This window comes from Eptatretus burgeri, chromosome 1 (genome assembly GCF_056783735.1).
Source record: "Eptatretus burgeri isolate ZD-2024b chromosome 1, Ebu_testis_v1, whole genome shotgun sequence".
Lineage (NCBI taxonomy): Eukaryota > Metazoa > Chordata > Myxini > Myxiniformes > Myxinidae > Eptatretus > Eptatretus burgeri.
Window position 1 is genome coordinate 23,388,800 of NC_140961.1, and position 22,643 is coordinate 23,411,442.

Consider the following 22,643-nt stretch of genomic DNA (forward strand, 5'->3'; position numbering starts at 1 on the left):
ACTCCCGTAACTAACCAATCCTCCACATGTAACTTTCTCATGGACCATTGCACCACTTCCTGAGGCACCCTATCAAACGCTTTCTCCAAATCCACAAATATAAAATGCAGTTGTTTATTCTTCCCCTGATATTTTTTTTCCTGTAATCGCACAACAATAAAAATTGCCTCCATCGTGCCCCTTCCTGGCATGAAACCAAATTGCTTTTCATGTATATTAACACTGTCTCATCAATTTGTCTATAACTCGCTCTCTCTACCACTTTCATTCCATGGTGCAACAACTTCAGACCCCCCTATAGTTGCTCTGAACTAAGGCATCACTCTTCCCTTTATAAATATTCACCTTTACACTCTTCAACCAGTCCTCTGGGACAGTTGTTTCCCTTATAATTGCATTTATCAATTTCGTGATTAAATTCACCCCAAAATCACCAGATGCCTTCAGCATCTCTGCGACGATACCGGTGCTGCTCGCCGCTTTACCATTCCTCATTTCATCGATGGGTTGCTTCACCCATTCATTCTTTATCTCAGGTGGCGGGCTCTGCACCGGCTCTACTGCCTCCAGAATATCCCTGCTCCAAGAGAACTCATTTCGCAGGTGCTCATAGTAATTCCTCCAAGCATTTCTAATCTCCACATGGTCAACCAGTACATTTCCCATATCATCCTTCACACATTGTTATCCTTCGAGATCCTTATTTTGACTGATCATTTGCTTTGCGATCCTAAATATCTCCCTCCACTATCTGCATTATTTGTCACATCTGAAAGTGAATCCTGTACTAATTTTTTTGGCCTTGTCCGTACGTTTAGCCACAAGGTATTCCTCCTTATCCTCTCCCTTTTTCTAAATCCTAAACAATTTTCTTTTCTCTTGAATCACCACATCCACCTCATTATTCCACCACCGTGTAGCCTCATGTCTTTTCAGTAGCTCGCAGCATCCCATCTTTTAAAGAGTTCCAACAACTCTCTCCATCCTCTCCTACCATCGGCTTTCCAAGATTCATTTCCAGAAGTTCCCTGTGGAAATGTTCCTTTACATTTTGATCTCTTAGTTTCCATACTCTTCTCCTTGGGACGTATGCTTTCCTCTTTTTCCCTGCTCCAACTTAACTTTACATCACACACTAACAGCCGATGTTGTTTTCACATCCTTAACCAACTTCCTATCTAATCTCCTAACTAGAAAGTAGTCCATCTGGCTCTTTATACCTCCTGACTCATAAGTGATCAGTCTGCTCAGCCTCTTCTGAAACATTGTATTGCAGACGACCATATCTAAAGCATCTCCAAACTCGAGTATTCTTACAACTTCAGTATTTCTAACTCCGAAAATATTTTTCTCCAAAATGTTTCTTAAATATTTTTATTTTTACCCATCCCCTGATCTGTGCCTTTCCCCAACTTTATCCCGGAGGTGTTTTGAAAGCTCCTTGGTGCTCATGGTTGAGTCTTTGCTGTGAAATGCACTACCCAGCAGAGGAAACCTCCAGGAAGATCTGATTTTATTCTGAAAAAATCAGAATCACTGCAATTTAACACAGGTGGAGGCAAATTAACTTTGTGTGTGATTTTGATGGTGATTGGCTACACCTGAGATTATATTTTACAATTGCTATTATAAGGGAGTGCTTGCGATATTGTGACAACATATTGTGACAACAATATCGCAAGCGACCAAGGTGGACACTTATCCAACCAAGATATTATAGTTTTGTATTTGCATTTAATTTTCTGAAATTTGTAGAATTCGTTTTTCACTTGGAAGTTGTGGGTTACAATGTGTAAGTAAATGTGGGAAAAGTGTGATTTGATGCAATTTTTAATTCCAGACGATAAGGCAACACAAAGTGAAAATTTTGAAAGGGGGTGTAGACCTTTTGGCACTGTACATCAAATACACAAACTCGTAATCCGTACAAGCCACGTCGGACTAGAAATATTGGTGGGAACAAGCCATGATTTGACCAACATCATCATGCAAAAAGATTTCAATATCTCAAAACAAAAAAATTAACTCCAAATTTTTTTTTTTTAAACATCGAAAAGCCGAGCGGCCAGTTTTCCAGCCCACTATAGAAACCTCCATGCACCTGAGTGGCCGGGTTACCAGCCGCTATTCAAATCTCCATATACCCAAACCGCCGGTTTACCAGCCGCTATTGGAACCTCCATGTACCTGAGTGGCCGGATTTTTCTCCAGGGAGCTCAGTGTGGGGGAGCCAAATGTCCAAGGAGCTTAGGGTTCAAGGGATAACTCTTTTGAGCTGTTTCGGCAAGCTATTTACTGCAGCAATAAATGTTCGACTATCAACCTACGATATGGTATCTTGATGAGCAGGCAATGAGGGAGCTGAGGCGTAAAACTGTACGTGCGCTAAGGGTGGACAAGGAGGCTATGTGTGAGGAATCTGTGAGGGGGTAGAGCATCACCTGTGGTCAATTGATTCTCGTCCTGCTTACAGGGGAATTCACGCATTGCGTTCCTCTAAGCCCGTCTTTCGGTGTACTGCATTTAGAGCAGAGGGCGGTAGGCTCTTGGCAGAGGAGTCCGAAGTGAAGGCCCACGGGGCCGGTTACTTTGAACGGCTGTACCAGGCTGATCTACCAGCTGTTGAGTTGAATGTCAGGGGTGTCACTATCCCCATCGCTGACCCTCCAATCAACTGTGATCCACCTTTGTTTGTGGAAACACAGGCTGCAGTGAATCGGGTGAATTTGGGTAAAGGTCATGGGATCTGTGGCATCCATGCTGAACTTCTCAAGGCTGGTGAAAAGTGCTGTACTCATGTCGTTGCATGCAGTTTTGTGCTCTGCCTGGAACACAGGCATCATCCCAACTGACTGGAAGAGGAGTGTTGTTGTCCCTCTCTGGAAAGGGAAGGGTGATCGCTAAGACAGTAACAACTACCGAGGGGTGACGCTGCTCTCAGTGCCGGGCAAAGTCTTTGTTCAGACAATTCTTGATAGGGTTCCCCACCATCTGCTTGAGCACCAGCGTCCAGAGCAGTCAGGCTTCACACAAAAGAGGTCAACGATTGACCGTATCCTTGCTCGTTGAGTCCTCACCGAATGCAGACAAGAGTTTCGGCAGGGGCTGCTTGCAGCCTATGTTGATCTCTGTAAAGCGTTCAATTCAGTGAATCGGGATGCTCTCTTGAGGATTATTGGTCTTCATGGGGTACCACCAAAACTGATCAATCTGATGTCTGAACCATACTCTGGTACTGAGAGTGCTGTGAGATGTGGTGATACCATCTACTACTTACTTCCAGTTGTTATTGGAGTTCATCAGAGGTGTGTACTGCCCTCCACATTTTTCTGCACTTGTATGGACTGGATTCTGGGGAGGATGTCAGAGATAAGGTGTGGTGCATCGTTTGGGAATGTCAAGATCTCTGACCTTTATTTCGCAGATGATGTAGTCATCTTTGCAGAGACTCTGGATATCCTTTTGGGGGCCGTTGAGGTGCTGAATGAGGAGTCGGAGCCGCTGGAATTTCGAGTTTCTGTGATCAAAACTAAGATCCAGACTTTCAATGACATCTTGGATGCTGCTGTCTTGTCTGTACCTGTTTGTAGCGAGGATGTTGAGGTCACGGAGAGATTCACTTACCTTGGCACTGATATTCATGTCTCTGCTGGCTGTGAGCCAGAGGTCAATAGATGTCTGGGTCAGGCCTGGGGAATCATGAATTCACTGGATTATGGGGTGTCGTGCTGTCGGTACCTGTGCAGGAGGATGATTTCTGAGTCTTCATGTCGTTGGTGCTTCCAGTCTTGCTCTACGGATGTGATACTTGGACTCTGACCAGGGATTTGAGATGGATACTTAACTGTTTTAGTACCACGTCGCTTCGGAGAATCCTTGGCGATTGCTTTGTGTCCAATGAGCGGTTGCCGAGAGAGATTCAAATGAGATTTGTTACCTGTGTAGTCCGTGAGCATCAGCTGCAGCTGTATAGACATGTGGCTCATTTTCTTCATGCTGATTCTGCTCACGAGATTCTCTCAGCGAGGGAGCCTCATGAATGGAGGAGGCCAATGGGCCAACCACGTGCATTGTGGTTGCAGCAGGTTGATCAGCATCTCAAGGAGATAGGGATGGGCCAGGCATCGACCGCCTGGGAGATGGCCAGACAGAGGCGGAAAGTGGACGCAGCGACGCGCTACTCCGCTGCATGCTCCCGTACCTGACCTGTCCTGAATTGGAAGTGGCAAGCAGAACAAATTTTCTGTTGTTATGTTTGGATTTGCTAAGTGTCTTCATGAAAGTGAACTATTTGAGGCTAAATGGATATTGACTGTGAAAAGCGTTGTTGATCACTGTGGTTACTCCAATACATGGTTTGATTTGTTTAACTTTGATAAATCATGGTTTAAGTCCAGCATCAAACTCAAAATTCTTCACCTGAGTGTGTATATTTGGCATGATAGACAACAGTGACCCCCTGTGCTAAAGTTACAGTTTATTTTAGAACAAGTTTTACTTGAAACCTTATTTACTGCAATTCTCTCCAGTCCTGAGTTAATGAGTGTAAATTCTTTTCGTGGCAACCGTAATCTTCCTCTTTCTCATGGTCGTTCAACAGTTCAACAGTCGAAAGATACCTTTCAACAGTTATTTTTATATACATGGTCTTGGTTCATGCAAGAGCTCAGACACAGAACAAATCAGGAAACAACATAACAAAGGGAACAGCAGGACAAAGGGGAAACACCAACAACAGGGAGGAGGTTCAAAGTAGACGGAGACGGACAGACAAGGGATGCAGGTAATGATGAGGGGTATTGGAGAACGCAAAGGGTGGACAAGATGGATACAGAGGCAAAATTTTGGGACGGGTGAGGAGTGGTTTAATGGGTGTAGACACTTCACATTAATGACAGATCATAAACCTCCGGTAACTCTGCTTATCGAGCACAAACCGGTGTCACAGTTGGCGTCAGCAAGGATCACGAGGTTGTCTTTACTGTTGGCAGCTGATGACTACACCATACATTTAATCAAGGGCAAGGAAATTGTTTACACAGATTGTCTTTCGAGAAAACCTTTCCAGGGTCATCCTACACACCCTGATCCATTGGTATCTGGGTTGATGACATGATTTTTGTGTGGGAGCGGATTTGCAATGTGCATGCGCGAGAAGAGCGGGCCTGGTGGAGAATAAACTCGTTTACTTCACGTAGTCGTGGTGATTCCTGTGTTTATGGACATAACAGGTGAGGGTGGTGTGCTTAGGATGCTGGGATCCTGAGTTCAAATCCCGCTTGGCTGTTGAATTGATACCAGGTGGGGTTGACTCAGCCTGTCATCCTTCTGAGGTCGGCAAGATGAGTATCACCTTGTTGGGATTATTGAGCCATTTGAGTGTCCTGTTTTGGAGTGGCGACCCGTCCAGGATTGTGCCCAAGAGCCCAGGAGACTGCTTCGGCACCACCGGTGCTCTGTGCAGAGTATGGTCCCAATGGATTGGATTCCAGAGAGTCAGGAAGATCATTGATGAAGATTAGGAATAATATGGGCTGACAACACTGCCTTGGGGTACTCCAGCCTTCACAGGGAGAGAGAAGAAAGGGTTCTGTTGAAAGCTACAGGTTGATTATGAGAGGGGAGGAAGTCAGTAATCCAAGAGTGGAGTTGGCCGGGGATTCCTTAGGCAGAGAGTTTGGAGAGCAAGGCAGGATGCCGGACTGTATCAAATGCTTGAGATATGCCCAAAGAGATGGCTCTGGTCTCATGTCTGATATTGATGGCCTCCATCCATTGGTGGGAGAGTTGAAGAAGCATGTCCAAGGTGGAGTGAGCAGTTCTGAGTTTGAATTGATGATCTGAGATGAGGCTTTTGGAGAAAAGGAATGATTTTCTGTCTACTGCGATGGTGGATTGCATGACCTTGCTGATGATTGGGAGTAAGCTAATTGGTCTGTCGTCAAGGGGATCCGTTTTTGCACCTTTTTCAATATAATGCTGTGATGTTGGCCGATTTCCAAGCAGAGGGTAGATGACCTATGATAAATGACAGGGTCAAAAGGGCAGGGAGAGGAAGCGCGAGAGTAGGTTTTTAGGACACGTGAGCCGATGCCATCTGGTGCATTCAGAGTCAGAGCCAGTCGTGGGTTGCCAGAAACTTTTCCACTTTCTCAGGTGCAATTAAGGACACAAAATTCAGGAGGAGTTGGGTACGACTAGGAAGAGAGGGAGAGAGAGGGATGAGAGAGAGAGAGGGATGAGAGAGAGAGAGAGAGAGAGAGGGATGAGAGAGGGATGAGAGAGAGAGATGGATGAGAGAGGGATGAGAGAGAGGGGGATGAGAGAGAGAAGGATGAGAGAGGGGGAGAGAGAGAGAGAGAGAGAGAGAGAGAGAGAGAGAGAGAGAGAGAGAGAGAGAGAGAGAGAGAGAGAGAGAGAGATGAGAGATGAGAGATGAGAGATGAGAGATGAGAGATGAGAGATGAGAGATGAGAGAGAGAGAGCGATGAGAGAGAGAGAGATGGATGAGAGAGAGAGAGGGATGAGAGAGAGAAGGATGAGAGAGGGGGAGAGAGCGGGATGAGAGAGGGATGAGAGAGAGGGATGAGAGAGAGAGAGAGGGAGAGAGAGGCATGAGAGGAGGGAGAGAGAGAGGGATGAGAGAGAGAGAGAGAGGGGGATGAGAGAGAGAGAGGGGGAGAGAGAGAGAGAGATGAGAGAGAGAGGGATGAGAGAGAGAGATGAGAGAGAGGGATGAGAGAGATGGATTGAGGGATGAGAGAGGGAGAGAGAGAGAGAGATGACAGAGAGAGAGAGGGACGAGAGAGATGGATTGAGGGATGAGAGAGATGGATTGAGGGATGAGAGAGAGAGTTGAGAGAGAGGGATGAGAGAGAGAGAGATGAGGGAGATAGAGAGGGAGAGGGAGAGAGAGGGAGAGAGAGGGAGAGAGAGGGAGAGAGAGAGGGATGAGAGAGATGGATTGAGGGATGAGAGAGGGAGAGAGATGAGAGAGATGAGAGACAGAGAGGGATGAGAGAGATGGATTGAGGGATGAGAGAGAGAGGGATGAGAGAGATGGATTGAGGGATGAGAGAGAGAGTTGAGAGAGAGAGGGATGAGAGAGATAGAGAGATAGAGAGAGAGATGGTGAGAGAGATGGTGAGAGAGAGAGAGAGATGGTGAGAGAGAGATGGTGAGAGAGAGAGGGTGAGAGAGAGATGGTGAGAGAGAGATGGTGAGAGAGAGATGGTGAGAGAGAGAGAGATGGTGAGAGAGAGAGATGGTGAGAGAGAGATGGTGAGAGAGAGAGAGAGATGGTGAGAGAGAGATGGTGAGAGAGAGAGATGGTGAGAGAGAGATGGTGAGAGAGAGAGAGAGATGGTGAGAGAGAGATGGTGAGAGAGATGGTGAGAGAGAGAGAGATGGTGAGAGAGAGAGATGGTGAGAGAGAGAGAGATGGTGAGAGAGAGAGAGAGATGGTGAGAGAGAGAGAGAGATGGTGAGAGAGAGAGAGAGAGATGGTGAGAGAGAGAGAGAGATGGTGAGAGAGAGAGAGATGGTGAGAGAGATATATATATATATATAGATGTGTGAGTATAGGAACACAGTATTTTGAAGCAAACACAGAATTGAGGCTTTCGGCCTTCTCGGTTGTGTCCATTATTTGAGGTTCATGGTTCCGGTGACAAATTTCACTTATTCTTGTCCGTCCAGCTTTCATTGAAGCTCGTATTAAGAAGTGTTATGTATTTGAAACGTCATTTTGGGGGGATTTCTCGGTGCATGAAATGAATGAGTTATGAAATGTGGGTAATATTGGTTAGCTTACTCACGTGACCAAGTTTACTGGTACTATTATCCAGGTTCTCATAAACTTGATGATTTATTTGGCGTCACAGAGGAATTTTGAAAGCTGAGTCGTGATTTAAAACACATGATGATGTCAGGTCATCTGTATCCAGACGTCACTCGTCTTGTCGACGCTTGTATTCTTGTTTTCTTTCCTCTCATACCTTTAAAGGGGTCCAAGAGTTCATAAAATTAAATTTAATCCACCAATGTGGGGGAATTCTATCAATAGATGCATGCTTAGAGGAATATATATATATATATATATATATATATATATATATATATATATATATATATATATATATTTTACTGTCCTGTACATTTCTAGAAGTTATTGTATTCATTTGAATTTACGAATTCCTGCTCTAACTTACAGGAGGCACTGCATCAGCGGCACAGGCGCGTTCCAAGTAAATGATGGCAAAATGCAATCACGTTCTGCATGAAGAAGAAGAAGAGGAAACTGAAAGAGTAATTGGTGACGTGTTTACGGTTTCACGCCACGTCGTTGTACGTCTGACGTAACATTTACGGCGTTACGTCACGTCGTAGTAGTTGCTCCTGAAGGGGCCGCTGCCGGATGCGGCGGCCCAACCCTCAATTTTGGCCCACACGTCGAGAATAAGTGAAGCGGGAGAGACAGAGAGAGCTGTACTTGCGATATGATGTTGTGGTTGTGGTTCGCCGCTGCGCTGTACGCGTTATTGTCGGCGCTCGTTCTTCGATTCCCCATGTTGCTTCACGGACCGCCCGCAGCTCGTCCCCGAGCTAGGCCCAGGCTGATCGCTCACCGTGGTGGTACGTTTGAGGCTCCTGAGGGGATCGTGATAATAATAATAATAATAATAATAATAATAACCCCGGCAAGGTCACAGGCATGTTGAGAGAAACCACTCGAGCAGTATTTGCGAGATTAGACCGTTTGGTGACGTTGTTGTGGTAAGTTGTGACCAGTCATGAAGCGATCCCTTCACCAAAAGGTTGGTGTGAAGAGGCTCGAGGGCGCCACAACACTTCTTCAATGGATAATTTAGGGTGGTGGTGGTGGTGGTGCTCAGGTAAGTAGCACCTGTTGGACTCATACCTTTTGAACCGAAGTCGAGTGTGGGTTGGAATCCCGATTTGACGATAAAACCGTCTGATTGGTGTTGTATCGTTTGAGCACGCCGAACTTCGGAGGCACGTTAAACCGGCTGTCCCGTCTGCTAGCACGAGTCGGTGGACGGTAAAGATCGCACGATTTGTTCTGACTGTTAGGCGAGTTATCGCCGGCATCCTGGACGAATGATCAATTCTGTTGAACGTCAGGCCTGGCCAGGCGGTTTGTGAAAGACTTGAGCCAAAAGCTTTCCTCGGCCGACCCCCTCAAGGTGTGCTTCACACGGGCCCTTAACGCAGTGGATGTGATCTGCTCGTGGAGTGGCGCACCATGGAGTATGCTTGTCCAGACGGGGGACACTCAAGCTTGTTCAGGTTGGCAGAGGTTTGGTGACCGACGACATGTTGGAGTGGGAGACAGAGTCGTCCATTATGGAACAAACTACTTAACCGTTACTACATCCTCAGCCGTTGTCTCTTCGGGTAAAATTTGATCGAAATTGTCTTATCGGTCTAACAATGGCGAACAGACCACACCAACCAGAGCACACACTGTAATTCGTGTGAGGGAAGCAGAAACCACCCATTCCTAATTGTTAGGTTGTAAGAATAGAAAAATACATAATTGGTGTTAATTAAAATGTCTCATTTGTAGCATGGTAATGCCTGCTGGGCTGTTTGCTCCTGGTTTTTTTTTATTCCCTTTGGAATCAAATTTAATCTAAACTGTCAGTTTGGGAGTGTGCCGGCAGGGAGTGGTGCATTATGGAGTATGCAGCCTGGTTGGTTTGAACATGTTTATTATATTTCCTCTGCTAATTGCTGTTCATCCGGCAGGAGCTGGAGAAAACTTGGAAAACACCATGACAGCTTTCGAGCAGTAAGTAGAGAAGTTATTGTGCTTTCACTCCTCCGTTTCTCTCATTCACTCACTCTCCACCAACCACTCCAGAAATCTCTCTGTCTATCTGTCTCTCTCACTCTCTCACTCTCTCACTCTCTCACTCTCTCACTCTCTCACTCTCTCACTCTCTCACTCTCTCACTCTCTCACTCTCTCACTCTCTCACTCTCTCACTCTCTCACTCTCTCACTCTCTCACTCTCTCACTCTCTCACTCTCTCCCACACTCTCCCACACTCTCTCTCCCACAGTCACACTACTTTTATGAAGGGAATGTAGATCAGAGGTCATAGCGATTGTACACAAAGCTGCGAATGGGAAAGAAAGGAAACGCAGTCTGTTTTGGATGGGGGATGTTCAACACCATCATGATCTGATGTGTTGTTCAACTGCTGTCTTGAAGACCTGGTGGGAAGTATGAGATTGAAGAGAATGTGGAATTTGGTTCCACGGGCAGGGAAAAAAAAAGAAGAGTAGCAAATGACTAGAGGTGAACAGTGATCCTGGATTTTTGGAGTTTTACCAGAAGGGGATTAATGGTGGACCGTGTGAGCCTTGGGGGATTGGGCAGTGGGAGGGCACAGAAAAAGCAGAGGGTGCAAGACCAGAAAGGACGCAGACAGAGACAGAGACACACCTCGACCTCTGACATGCTTGTGATATAACAGGATAGGTCCAGAGACTCAATTTCATTATGGGAGGTTCCAATGATCAATTATTATCTTTAATAGTGATATAAGGTTGATATTGGAAGGATAGCTCTGGTATGTATACTTTACTCTAAGTTGTTTATCCAAAGTTTGACTCTCAACACAGCTATAGACTGCCATCGTGATGTAGTGCGAGGCATCATTGTGTGTGCCGTCCTTCGGATGCATTTTTAACCGGTGGTTCCATTTTCCATCACTGGTTAGTTGTAGACATTGAATATCCTTCGGTGTCTTTCGCGAAGAATCCAAATAGCTACTCAAACTGATTGCTGGGAAGGCGATAGGAAACCACTGGGTGTTGGGAAATCACCCAGCGTAACACTTGCAAGAACTACTTTGGCAGCCCCGACGTGTCAAGACTTTAGATACATTGTCGTTGAGGAATGAAGGCCCATGCAGGAGGTTGTGCATGTATCAAAGACATCAATGTACTTTGTGTATGCAGTTTATGGGATTTGAACTTTGGGATCTCAGCGTTGTGAGCTGTCTATTCAGTTGGAATAACGAAGTGCTTACGTGTCTAATCTTTCCCAATTTCTTCTTTAACAAAAAAACCATTTCTCTCTCCAAAAATGGAACTGTTGTGAAATGTGAGTTGCGCTTTTAAACAGTTGGGTGTAACTGGTTGTTTGAATTTTGAGGAGTGTCTGCCTTTGCCTTTGGTGGACTTGAGACCTTGTAAATCGTAAATCGCTCTTGATTACATTCCCAGTGTGTTTAACAGAATTAGCATGGAGTTGTTTATCGCAGAGAGGTAAATTGAAAAGTGTTCGATCTTGTTTTTAATCATGTTCGGTACCACGCGATTGATATTGCCATGTGTGGATTTATTTGCTGAGCCAGGTAACGAACATTTTAACAGTTTAAAGGTGGTTAGAACCTGCTCAATCTTTTTTTTAAATTTTTTTTTTTCTAACTCGCTAATTGTCACCACCTTGGTGATGATTCTTCGCTCAGAACATTGAGTAACGTGGAAAGATCTTCTCCCCTCATCAGGCCCAAACAAAAAAAATGTTGGTTTTCTGGGAACATGCTGCTCAATGAATGGGGTTGGTAGGTAGGTTTTTATTTTTTTTAACATGTTTAAATGGAAGCAGGACAGTATTTCAGATTCTTCGTCTTTCCAACCAATATGTGCATGTTGATTGGTGAAAAGATTAGAATCATGAACTTTAACATGTCCATCGTAAGATACAAAATTAGGGGTAAAACAGTATTGTGTACACAAGTCAGAGGAATAAATGACACCAACTTAGTTTCTCTGCTCGGTTTCCTTCAAACAGTGAAGCTAATCTCAGCAGTGATAAAGACTGCATATCATTAACATTGATCATCAGGACATACTGTTGTTGTGCTGGGTATAGGTGGTGAGCACGACCGCTTGGGGGAGTAGTAGAGTCGGCTCCACCGAACACCCGGAATTTATAGATCGTCACCCTGGATAACTCTGGAGCCGACGGGTCACTTAAAGGACTGTGGTCGCCAATACTTCGACGGCGTGGGGTAGGGTTAATTGCCTAATTTCAATATACCTAAATACCCACGCAGTCTAACCACCGGGGAACCACACCCTCGGCCGACTCTGTCCGATCCGAGTCGCAGGTAATGACTCGGATCCGGGTAACCGAGCGGAGTTACCAGAGCCGCGCCGGACTAAATGAACAATTTAACCTCGCTATCTCTCAATACACAGCGTGCCAAGCCAATGAAAGAAACACAGAAACGAGCTGGTACATTCAACAAAAGGGATATTTATTTATAACAATAATCGGGGAGGGAAACACAAAGCAGAGTTATCACGAATAAAGAAAGGTAATGTACAATGAGCAAAAGAAAGCACTTACACAATTCTACTTGAAGACGGGCCCACACACAGACACACACCCAAAGAAATGGACCCCGTCGGGTCTTTATTGAAGGTTTCCAGCTCGAGGAAAGGTGAGCTGGAGACCAGAGCGAGCTTGGACCTTCCCGCCTCGTGCGGGCCTTGACGATCCGGCTCGGCGGGACTTGAACCCGCAACTCGATGCCGCAGCAAGCACCGGGTACGGAGGGCGGCGTCGGGCTCCAGCACACTCCTCCGGCACGCGACGAGACAGCGAGCGCCAGCAGAGGAGACAGGCAAGCGATTCTCGTCCTGACAGACTCGCAGGCAGGCGATCCTCTCGGGATAGGCTCAAGGGGGGAAAAAAAAGACAAGACCTCCTCGTGCACACCCGCTCTTCTCTTCACCCCCCCCCCCCCCCCCGACGCAACTCGCCTCTGGATTGGCCGGTGAGTTGTCAGCAACTCGTGGCGGCCTCCCTATTGGCTGGGGTGCGCGTGTGGTGCTTGCTCTCCGCTCATTGGCTGGAGGAAACGCTCTCTGCCCCTCCTCGAATCAGAGCTTCGACCCGAGTCGACGAAGGCTCCGCCCACGTCAGCCAAAAACAGGTGCGTAATAGCGACCAGTCAAGTGCGGGAAGGTGGCGTTGTTGTAGTAGCTGTAGTTGTTGGTGGTGTAAAAATCCAAACTATAAAATAACACGTAGCGCACCTACACTTAATTCCCATTAGACATAGTGGAAAGGGAGCTATCTATCCACGTTTACTTAACGAAATAGCTGAGCTACGGGGACCTGAATGTTGAGTGTTCATGGCTGTGAGATTCCTAACAATATGAAGGAACTGAAGAATAGTAATCTCCCATTTATCATCTCTGAAAATCTTGTATATTCAGATATTAGACCCTTTCCTCCTTCTTCTCTTCTTCTTCCTCTTCTTTCGGCTGCTCCCTTTAGGCCAAACAAAAAAGGAGTTTGTTTCCGGTTTCCGACCGACCCATTGCTTTTATATGCGACCCTACGATTTTTGTTGACAATTTGGACTCGGGCGCCGTCATTTTGAATCCCGCGTGTTACGTCAGTGAGAGTTTCAAAAAGGCAGCACCCGAGTCAAACGCGCACGAGGACTGCTTTGTGGATCGGTCTTTTCACGGTTAGTTTCACCAATTGTGGTGATGATGGTGACAGTGGTGATGGTGACTGTGGTGGGTGGTGGCAGTGGTGTGGTGGTGGTAGTGGTGGTGCAATAGACTTGCAAAAATGCACTAGACTTGCTGTTAAACTTTTTACTATACACACACACACACACACACACACACACACACACACACACACACACACACACACACACACACACACACACACACACACACACACGGGATAGCAGTACAACATAGCTGGTAGCAGACGACAGACCGTACACGGGGAATGACAAAAATACGCATTGTGCAAAATGCAAGTGGTACTATGGAACGCCAATACTTCCCAAACATTGTCGGCATGTCCGCTAAGTGCCAAAGCAATTTCATAGGGATCGTGTGACGGTGAGCCGAGTTTTTATTGTGCAAGCTTGGTATTATAATAGAGATATTACACATATATATATATATATATATATAGCCTGGTGTTAGCGCAGTGGTTAGGGCAGCGGCTTGGGATCCAAAAGGTCCTGAGTTCAAGCCCCGTTGGGCTACTGAATTAATACACCAGGGGGTTGACTCAGCCTGTCATCCTTGCAAGGTCGGCGAAATGAGTACCAGTATACTGGGCCGGTGTATACCCCGGTTAAAATAGGTGTACCATATCCCTGTGTCGTAAGAGGCGACCAGGGTTGCGTCAGGAAGGGCATCCGGCGTAAAACATGTGCCAAATCACTATGCGGATCGTACGGATGATCCGCTGTGGCGACCCCAAACGGGAGCAGCCGAAAGAAGAAGAAGATATGTTTATCCTCATGTTTATCCTAACCATGATAAACAAGATATGTTTATCCTAACCCTCATGGGTCTGGAATGTGAACCAGGATAGCACGAAGTTCCTTGACTTTGCACGAAGTCATGGACTTAAGGTGGCCGATTCATGGTTTCAGCGCCCACAAGCTCATCGCTGGACTTGGTATTCCAACGCTGGTGGTGTGGCAAAGGAGATTGACCATGTGCTCGTTGATGGTCAGAGCATCATTATGATTCAGAACTGCAGGGTCTACCAGAGTGCCCAGTAACTCAATATTGACCACCGGCTTGTTGTAGCAACTTTTAAGTTGCACGTTAAATCTGGGAAAATGGTACCATCCCAGCCTCGACTGGATGTTGGCCAGCTCAAGGATGAGAGGGCAGCTGAGGAGTTTGCGAACAAGTTGAGTGGAGATTTGGGGGGTCTGGGTACTTTGGGAGACCCTGAAGAGTTGTGGAGTGCCTTCAAGACCACGGTCGTTGATGTTGCTGGTGGATGTCTTGGAACTCACCGTAGGGCAAGGAAGAATTTTTTTTCAAGGGACACTGGATACCATTGACCAGAGTCACAGGGTCAGGCTGAATGGCAGAGCTGAGCTGTTCAGGGAGCTGAGGCGTAAAACTGTACGTGCTCTAACGGTGGACAAGGAGGCCTATGTGCGAGGAATCTGTGAGGGGGTAGAGCATCACCTGTGGTCAAGCGATTCTCGTTCATTCTCGCATTGCGTTCATCCAAGCCCATCCCTCGGAGCACCGCAGTTAGAGCAGAGGGTGGTAGGCTCTTGACAGAGGAATCTGAAGTGAAGGCCTGCTGGGCCGGTTACTTTGATCAGTTGTACCAGGCTGATACCAGGGGTGTTACAATCACTGTTGCTGACCCTCCAATCAACTGTGGTCCACCTTTGTTTGTGGAAACACAGGCTCTGCTGCTTTGAGTCTGAGGTCCATAGACGTCTGGGTTGGGCCTGGGGAGTCATGGATTCACCCACTGGATCATGGGTTGTGGTGTTGCCGGTACCTGTGCGGGAGGACGAAAGTCTGAGTCTTCAAGTCCTTGGTGCTTCCAGTCTTGCTCTATGGATGTGAGACTTGGACTCTGACCAGGGATCTGAGACGGGGACTTGATTCCTTTGGTACCAGGTCTCTTCGGAGAATCCTTGGCTATTGCTGGTCAGACTTTGTGTCCAACGAGCAGTTGCTGAGAGAGACTCAAATGAGATTTGTTACCTGCATAGTCCGTGAGCATCAGCTGCGGCTGTATGGACATGTGGCTCGTTTTTCTGACGCTGATCCTGCTCACCAGATTCTCTGTGAGGAGTCTCGTGAGTGGAGGCCAATGGGCCGACCACGTGCCTCGTGGTTGCAGCAGTTTGATCAGCATCTCAAGGAGATGGGGATGGGCCAGGCATCTGCCTGGGGGATGGCCAGACGGAGGTCCCTGGAGTACCGGCGAAAAGTGGACGCAGCGACGCGCTGCTCTGGTGCATGCTCCCATACCTGACCTGACCTGACATCCCGGGTCACATGGTTTGGCAGTCATATTGGATTTACCTGAAAACTTTCAACAATCTTCTTCTCCAGAATGGCTGGACAGATTGAGGGGAAACTTCACATGTTACCCAATCCTTGGGGATACTCGGATATTCACGAATATTGATAGGTCACAGTCTGGCAGCTTAATTGGATTGAGCGGAAATCTTAAAAAAAATTATTTCTCTTGTACCGCTTCATTGAATGACGTGAAACTTCACAATTATGATCTCGTAGTGATGGGGAATATTTGTTTTAAATTTCAACCTGATCGGACACATTGTCCAGCAGCCAGAATTAATTAACGATTTGAATGTGTTCTTTTTATTGATCGATTTATTTATTTTTGAATCGGGCTTGCTTGGCTGTGCCTGGATGGGTTTAAGGGTAGAGGAGGAGAGAGGAGGTTGGGACCATACTCTGTGCAGAGTGTTTGTGCTGCTTAAGCAGTCTCCTTGGCTTTTGGGCACAATCCTGGACGGGTCGTCATTTTGACACAGGATACCAGCATGCTGGCACTCGTTTTTTGCCGACCTCGGAAGGATGACAGGTTGAGTTAACCCCACCTGGTATTTATTCAAACAGCTGAGTGGGATTTGAACTCAGGACCCTCGGATCCAAAGCCTGCCACCCTAACCATTAAGCCAACACCAGGTATAGTATAGGAGCAGCAGCTGAAACCCGAATCCTATCCAGGTTTCTCCTCATGACTCCATCTTTTCTTTTTCCTTGTTTGGGTTACTTCTGATGACTCCTTTGCAGGACTGTACCTATTTGGTCTTCCATTTGATTTGAATTTAATTTCTTTTAATCTCATTCTGAATTCATTTTAATAATAACAAATGCCATGGGTCAGGTTCAAGTTTCCAAACAAAGTTGGGTTGCATCAAAGTCGGACGCTCTTGCATCCTTGTACCATCACTGCCAGTGGTTATAAAGTGCCAGTCCTAATTACGTCTCATTAATTACGTAACACACCAGTGCACAAACACCACACCAAACAAGTTCTGGTGACGGTCTGCAATCTCTCATTGCTCTTCTTGTTTCTTTTGTTATTCAAAGCGGCCTTGGAAAAATGCCATGATTACCTAAATTAACATTGATATACACCTGAACATGGATTTCACCCAAGGTGGAAACCCTTCTTTGAGAAGGGTGGGGGGCGGGGGTGAGGGTTGAGGAATGAAGTCGCTACAACCTCCATCGTGTGATCCTTAGTCTTCCTGCCAAGTTGGTTGAGATTGGATAAGTAATGACTGAATGTATCCCAGTCAGACAGACAGACAGCGGGCACCAAATTGTGTTTTAGTATGACGTATCGATTTTTTTTTTTTTGGATTTGAACCCCACTTCATGCCCTCCGGGGTAGGAACTTAGGTTCACAAGTGTCAAAACGGACAAAGTTTGAACTCAAAATTTGATATTGGGTCATTCCTGGTGGAACATTGCCAACTTTCAATTTTGCTTTAGGTGGGAAGCGTGGGGACTTGTGATTGCATGCCATCGGCTTCACCCTAGTTTTACTTGGCTGCATTCCCAATCCACATTGTACGATGTTACATGACCAACTGGAATAGCACTCGGGCTGTATGATGTTACATAACAGAGCATACCTCCACCACACAATGCTTGATTCACGAGAATATACCGGCCCAATACATTTTTGAAATATCATTCGACATATATCGTTTTTGGCTCTATCTCTCAATGGTGAAGAATCACTTAAAAATTATGGGATCCGGATTCGGATCTTCACCAAAATTGAATCACTTATTTCTTGTCACACACCCAACATGTCCACCAAGTTAAGTCTGAATCCGTCCACAACTTTTTGCGATATCCTGCATGCATACAAACAGACAAACAAACAGACAGAAAGGGGTGAAAACATCACCACCTTCAGTGGCGGAGGTAACAAGTTTTAATGGTATATTTAGTCTTTCAAAAAAACTTTCAATTAGTTAATTGCATTGACGTGAAAAAATATGATCAACTTTGTGAGATCTGATTAAATGCGGTCAATGCAGCATTGGTTTTACAATTAGATAATTCTGGATTAACTGATGATGTAAAAAAAGATGAAGAACATGACACCAATATCTTGAAATTAAAGGAAGAACCTTGCTTGTCTTTTTGTGGGTTTTGTTCTTTTCTTTTATATATTTGTACTTTGTCTAACTTTGTCTTTGAACAGTGCTTTGAACCTGGGTGCAGACATGCTGGAGTTGGACGTACGTCGGACAAACGATGGACAGGTGGTTGTCTGCCACGACAGTTCGCTGCTGCGGACGTGTGGGAAAGATGCAGATATCAGAAAGCTCAACTACAATGTACGTGTGTGGACATGTACACAGACAATGGGATAAACCTTGAAAGAAAATAGAAGAAACTGTTTACCTTTTACAAGTTATTTGATATTGTTACGTTTGAGGGGCGGGGGGTATGCATTCAAAGGGTAATTAGGATGTTTAATTAGGTATGCCATGCTGTTCGAGTTTACCAGGATCTCGATGTAATAAGTAGCAATTCAGTGGTGATAAGTTGTCTAGTAAATGTCCATTTCTTCAAGGGGGAAACGATAATTGTCACGTAATTAGATAGGGACACGGGATAGGGTAAGTGTGTCTGTGTAAACCCCTTTTAGTATTTCCTGGAGGCTTGCCGTGACGTCACAGGACAGTGCTGCGGATGGCTCTGCCCCGTGATCACGATTGGCGGAAGGCGACGACGCAGGGCCAATAAAAACGGCTCGATTGGAAGTGACGAGGACTCAAGGATAAAAAGGCTCTGTTCGGGGAAAAGGGGAGAGGAGAAGATCGGGACAGAAAAAAACTGTTTTGGTGGAGGCTGTTGTGCTGGGAGCGTGCTGTGTTGTTGCGCTGATTCGATCCTGGTTGTCATCGTGTCTCGAGGCCCTGCTGTGCTTCGTGCCTCAGCTCGGTTGGCTCTGGGGTTCTGCTGGCTCTGAGTACGGGATCGAACGGCGGGCGGACCTGCCTCCCTCTCCTGCTCGCAACTTGGCGCCAGAACTGGCTCCCTGGCGGCTGTGAGCGGACTTGCGCCGACACAAGGAGGTCGACAGCACCACGGTGTCTCCTGCCCATGACGAGCGCAACGCCAGCTCGTCCAGCGCCAATACAGGGACTGTTGCGTCCACACCACAGGCCAGCCTGACCACCAGGACCAGCTACGTGTGTGTGTGTGTGTGTGTGTGTGTGTGTGTGTGTGTGTGTGTGTGTGTGTGTGTGTGTGTGTGTGTGTGTGTGTGTGTGTGTGTGTGTGTGTGTGTGTGTGTGTGTGTGTGTGTGTGTGTGTGTGTGTGTGTGTGTGTGTACGTGGCGCCTTAGAGGGTTTGAGATTGGTATATCCATTGGAATTGTTTGTGTTTTCCCCACGCCCAAACCCACACCACCATCCCGTCAAATCACCCCGGAACCCTCTTCTTGCCGAGTCTTGTTATTTCTGGTTAGAGAAATAAACGTTATCAACTCAGTGAAAAGCGACTCGTGCCACCTTCCTCGTCCCGTTTGCGGTAGAGCGATTAGAACCGCCATCTTTGGGTTATAAATAAATAAACCGCCTCCATCGTTTCGGCTCATTCTACGTTGGCGGGACTGTTCAAGTCCCGTGAACGTCACAATATATTGGTGAGATGGAATTCCCAGAAGCCAGAATAAATTGCAAGACAGATGTATTCTTCTTCCATATGCAGCCACAAGGTTGCGTGGTAGCATCGTTGGCTGAGGGTGTGGCTGTCACTGATTTAGTGCCCCCCCCTGTAGGTTATAGCAGGAATTTGGAATTTGTTCATGGTGCCGGTGATAGCAGGCCTACTCTTTGTGAAGGACACCGTGGGATCTTTAACGTCCATCCGAGGAATGAAAACAGGATGATAGTTTAGAGCTGGGCCGGGATTCAAACCCAGGCTAGATAGTTCCGAGGCAAATATGCATACCTCTAGGCCGAGGGCATTGACCATCCTGCCAAGCCACTGTCTTCTTGCAATTTCTCCTTGACACTTTTACATGCAAAAATGCTTCCGTTTTGTCTTTTCTTTTCTTTTTCTTTTCTTTTTCATATTTTCTCCTCTGCTTTTCATTGTTCCCAATGAAGTGAAATATGAAACTGCTGTTTAGGTGTTTCTGTTGTCCCTTTATTTTAGCCTGGCTATTTCATTATCAGAAACACATGTACTCTTCCTGTGCATTTAATGCTTTGCTTTACTTATTATCTGTCATGTTTTGTTTCTCCCATTCACTTCCCTTAGGAACTTCCAAGATACAGATCAAGAATTCCTGTTTCCTTCCAGCCAGGTACCAGGGAAATGGGAGGGTAGGGTAGGATGAGTCGGAAAGGGCAGAGAAATGGAGAGCAGGAGGGAGGGAGGAGCAGAGATTTGTGGAAAGAGAGGAATAGTAGATGGAGGTAGGGAGAGTTGAAGTTTGAGGAATGTATATAGAATTACACCTTTTTGATGTTGAAGTGCTATTCAATCAATAGCACATGTTGTGCATTATTACAGCGCGTGCGCTGTATACAATTGCACTGAGTTTGAAATATCCCCGGTGTCCCCCCCCCCCCCCCCACGTGCCTCAAGTGAGCCAATGACGGCCGTCCGGTAGATGGCAGTGCGTAACCTAGACGGAAATGGCGACAATTGATGGAAATACCGGAGTATTTCAATGGAAATTTGTGAAACTAATGTGTTATATATATGTGAAAACCATTGAATTTATTGCTTGACGGAAAAAAAACCAAGAAACGCTCCCCTCTCATGTACGAACGAACGGAAGACGTCATTTCCACCCACCATGGCATTTCGCGCCGAATGCTGAAAGCGAAGTTCTTCTTATTTTACATCATTCTTTTGCGGCCCCCTGCCACGCTGTATCAAACGATTTCATTCCTTCTGTCATATATATATATATATATATATATATATATATATATATATATATATATATATATATATATATATATATATATATATATATATATATATATATATATATATATATATATATATATATATATATATATGTGCTTATCACAATAATAACAAGATTTTTACATTTCAAATATTAAGTACGCTTTTTAATTGTTTTTCAACTGAAAAAGCATAAATTGCATATTTTAACATGAGTATACTCATTTGCTTCATCACACACGCTGTATTGAAGGATTTCACTTGTTATGCATTATTTTAGTCTTCCATAACCTTTGGGCCAACCCAGACAAGACACAAGTGATCACTTTCCATCTTCAGAACGGAAAAGATATACGAGGCCAACACATCGAATGGTGTGGTCATGAGCTCAACCCTAGTTTAAACCCATTCTACTTTGGAGTCACTCTGGACTGCACACTTTGCGATATGAATCGTATCAACAAGAACAATGTACAGTGCCTTCAGGAATTATTCACACCCTTTGACTTTTTCACCTTTTGTTGTGTTCCAGCCTGAATTTAAAATGGATTAAATTTAATTTTTTTTGTCACCGATCTAAACAAAATACCCCATAATGACAAAGTGAAAACAAGCTTTTAGAAATTTTTACAAGTTAATGAATAATGAAAAGCTGAAATGTCTTGCATCAATATGTATTCAACCCCTTTGCTGTGACACTTCAAAATGAGCTCAGGTGCATCCAATTTCCTTTGATCATCCTTGAGATGTCTTTACAACTTGATTGGAGTCCACCTGTGGCCAATTCAATTGATTGGACATGATTTAGAAAGAAACACACCTTTCTATTTCAGGTCCCACAGTTGACTGTGCATGTCAGAGCAGAAACTCGACCATGAAGTCCCAGGAACTGTCCGAAGAACTCCGAGATAGAATTGTGAGGAGGTATAGATCTGGGGAATTGTGAAAAAACAATTTCTAGAGGGTTGAAAGTTCCCAAGAGCACAGTTAGCTACATTATTGGGAAATGGAAAGAATATGACCCGAGTCAGACTTCCTAGAGCTGGCTGTCCGACCAAATTGAGCAACTGGGAAAGATAGACCTTGGTCAGAGAGGTGACCAAGAACCCAAAGACCACTCTGACAGAACTTCAGATTTTCCTTGGCTGAGATGGGAGAATCTGCCGGAAGGACAATAATCTCTGCAGCACTTCACAAATCTCGGATTTATGGGAGAGTGGCCAGACGGAAGCCACTCCTGAGAAAAAGCACGTGAATATCTGAAAACATGAGGCAAAATATTTTGTGGTCTGATGAGACGAAAATTGAACTCTTTGGTCTGAAAGCAAAGTGCTACATTTGGTGGAAACTGAGCACAGCTCATCACTCATCTAACAGCATCCCTCCCGTGAAGCATGGTGGTGGCAGCATCATGCCATGGCGATTATTTTCAGCAGCAGGGATTTGGAGACTTGTAAGGATAGAGGGAACAATGAATGGAGCCAATTATGGGCAAATCCTTGAGGAGAACCTGCTTCAGAGTGCAAAAGACAGACCAGTGAAGATTTATGTTCCAACGGGACAATGATCCCAAGCATAAAGCCAAAGCAACACTGGAATGGCTTCAGAACAAGAATGTGAAAGTCCTTGAGTGGCCCAGTCAAAGCCCAGACTTGAATCCCATTGAGAATCTGGAAAGACTTTAAGATTGCTGTTCACCAACACTCCCCATCCAACTTGGCAGAGCTTCAGCAAATCCACAAGGTAGAATGGGAGAAAATCCCCAACTCCAGATGTGCAAAGCTGACAGACACACCTAAGAAGACTTGAAGCTGTTATCACTGCTTCAGGTGCTTCTACAATGTATTGACTCAGGCGATTGAATA

At 45.6% G+C, this 22,643-nt stretch overlaps 1 protein-coding gene across 2 annotated transcripts in view; it reads left to right on the plus strand.

Moving 5' to 3' along the window:
• Positions 1 to 8,357: 8,357 nt before the first annotated feature.
• LOC147034027 (lysophospholipase D GDPD1-like) overlaps positions 8,358 to 22,643 on the plus strand; it is a 49,032-nt gene continuing 34,746 nt past the window's right edge. The window contains exons 1-4 of one of the 2 annotated variants that reach the window (XM_085875360.1): positions 8,358 to 8,634; positions 9,772 to 9,814; positions 18,046 to 18,181; positions 20,119 to 20,164. In XM_085875360.1, coding sequence (XP_085731486.1) covers positions 8,499 to 8,634; positions 9,772 to 9,814; positions 18,046 to 18,181; positions 20,119 to 20,164 — 361 coding nt within the window. In that variant the 5' untranslated portion in view covers positions 8,358 to 8,498. The remainder of the gene's footprint in view (positions 8,635 to 9,771; positions 9,815 to 18,045; positions 18,182 to 20,118; positions 20,165 to 22,643) is intronic. The other variant, XM_085875363.1, reaches the window with a different exon arrangement.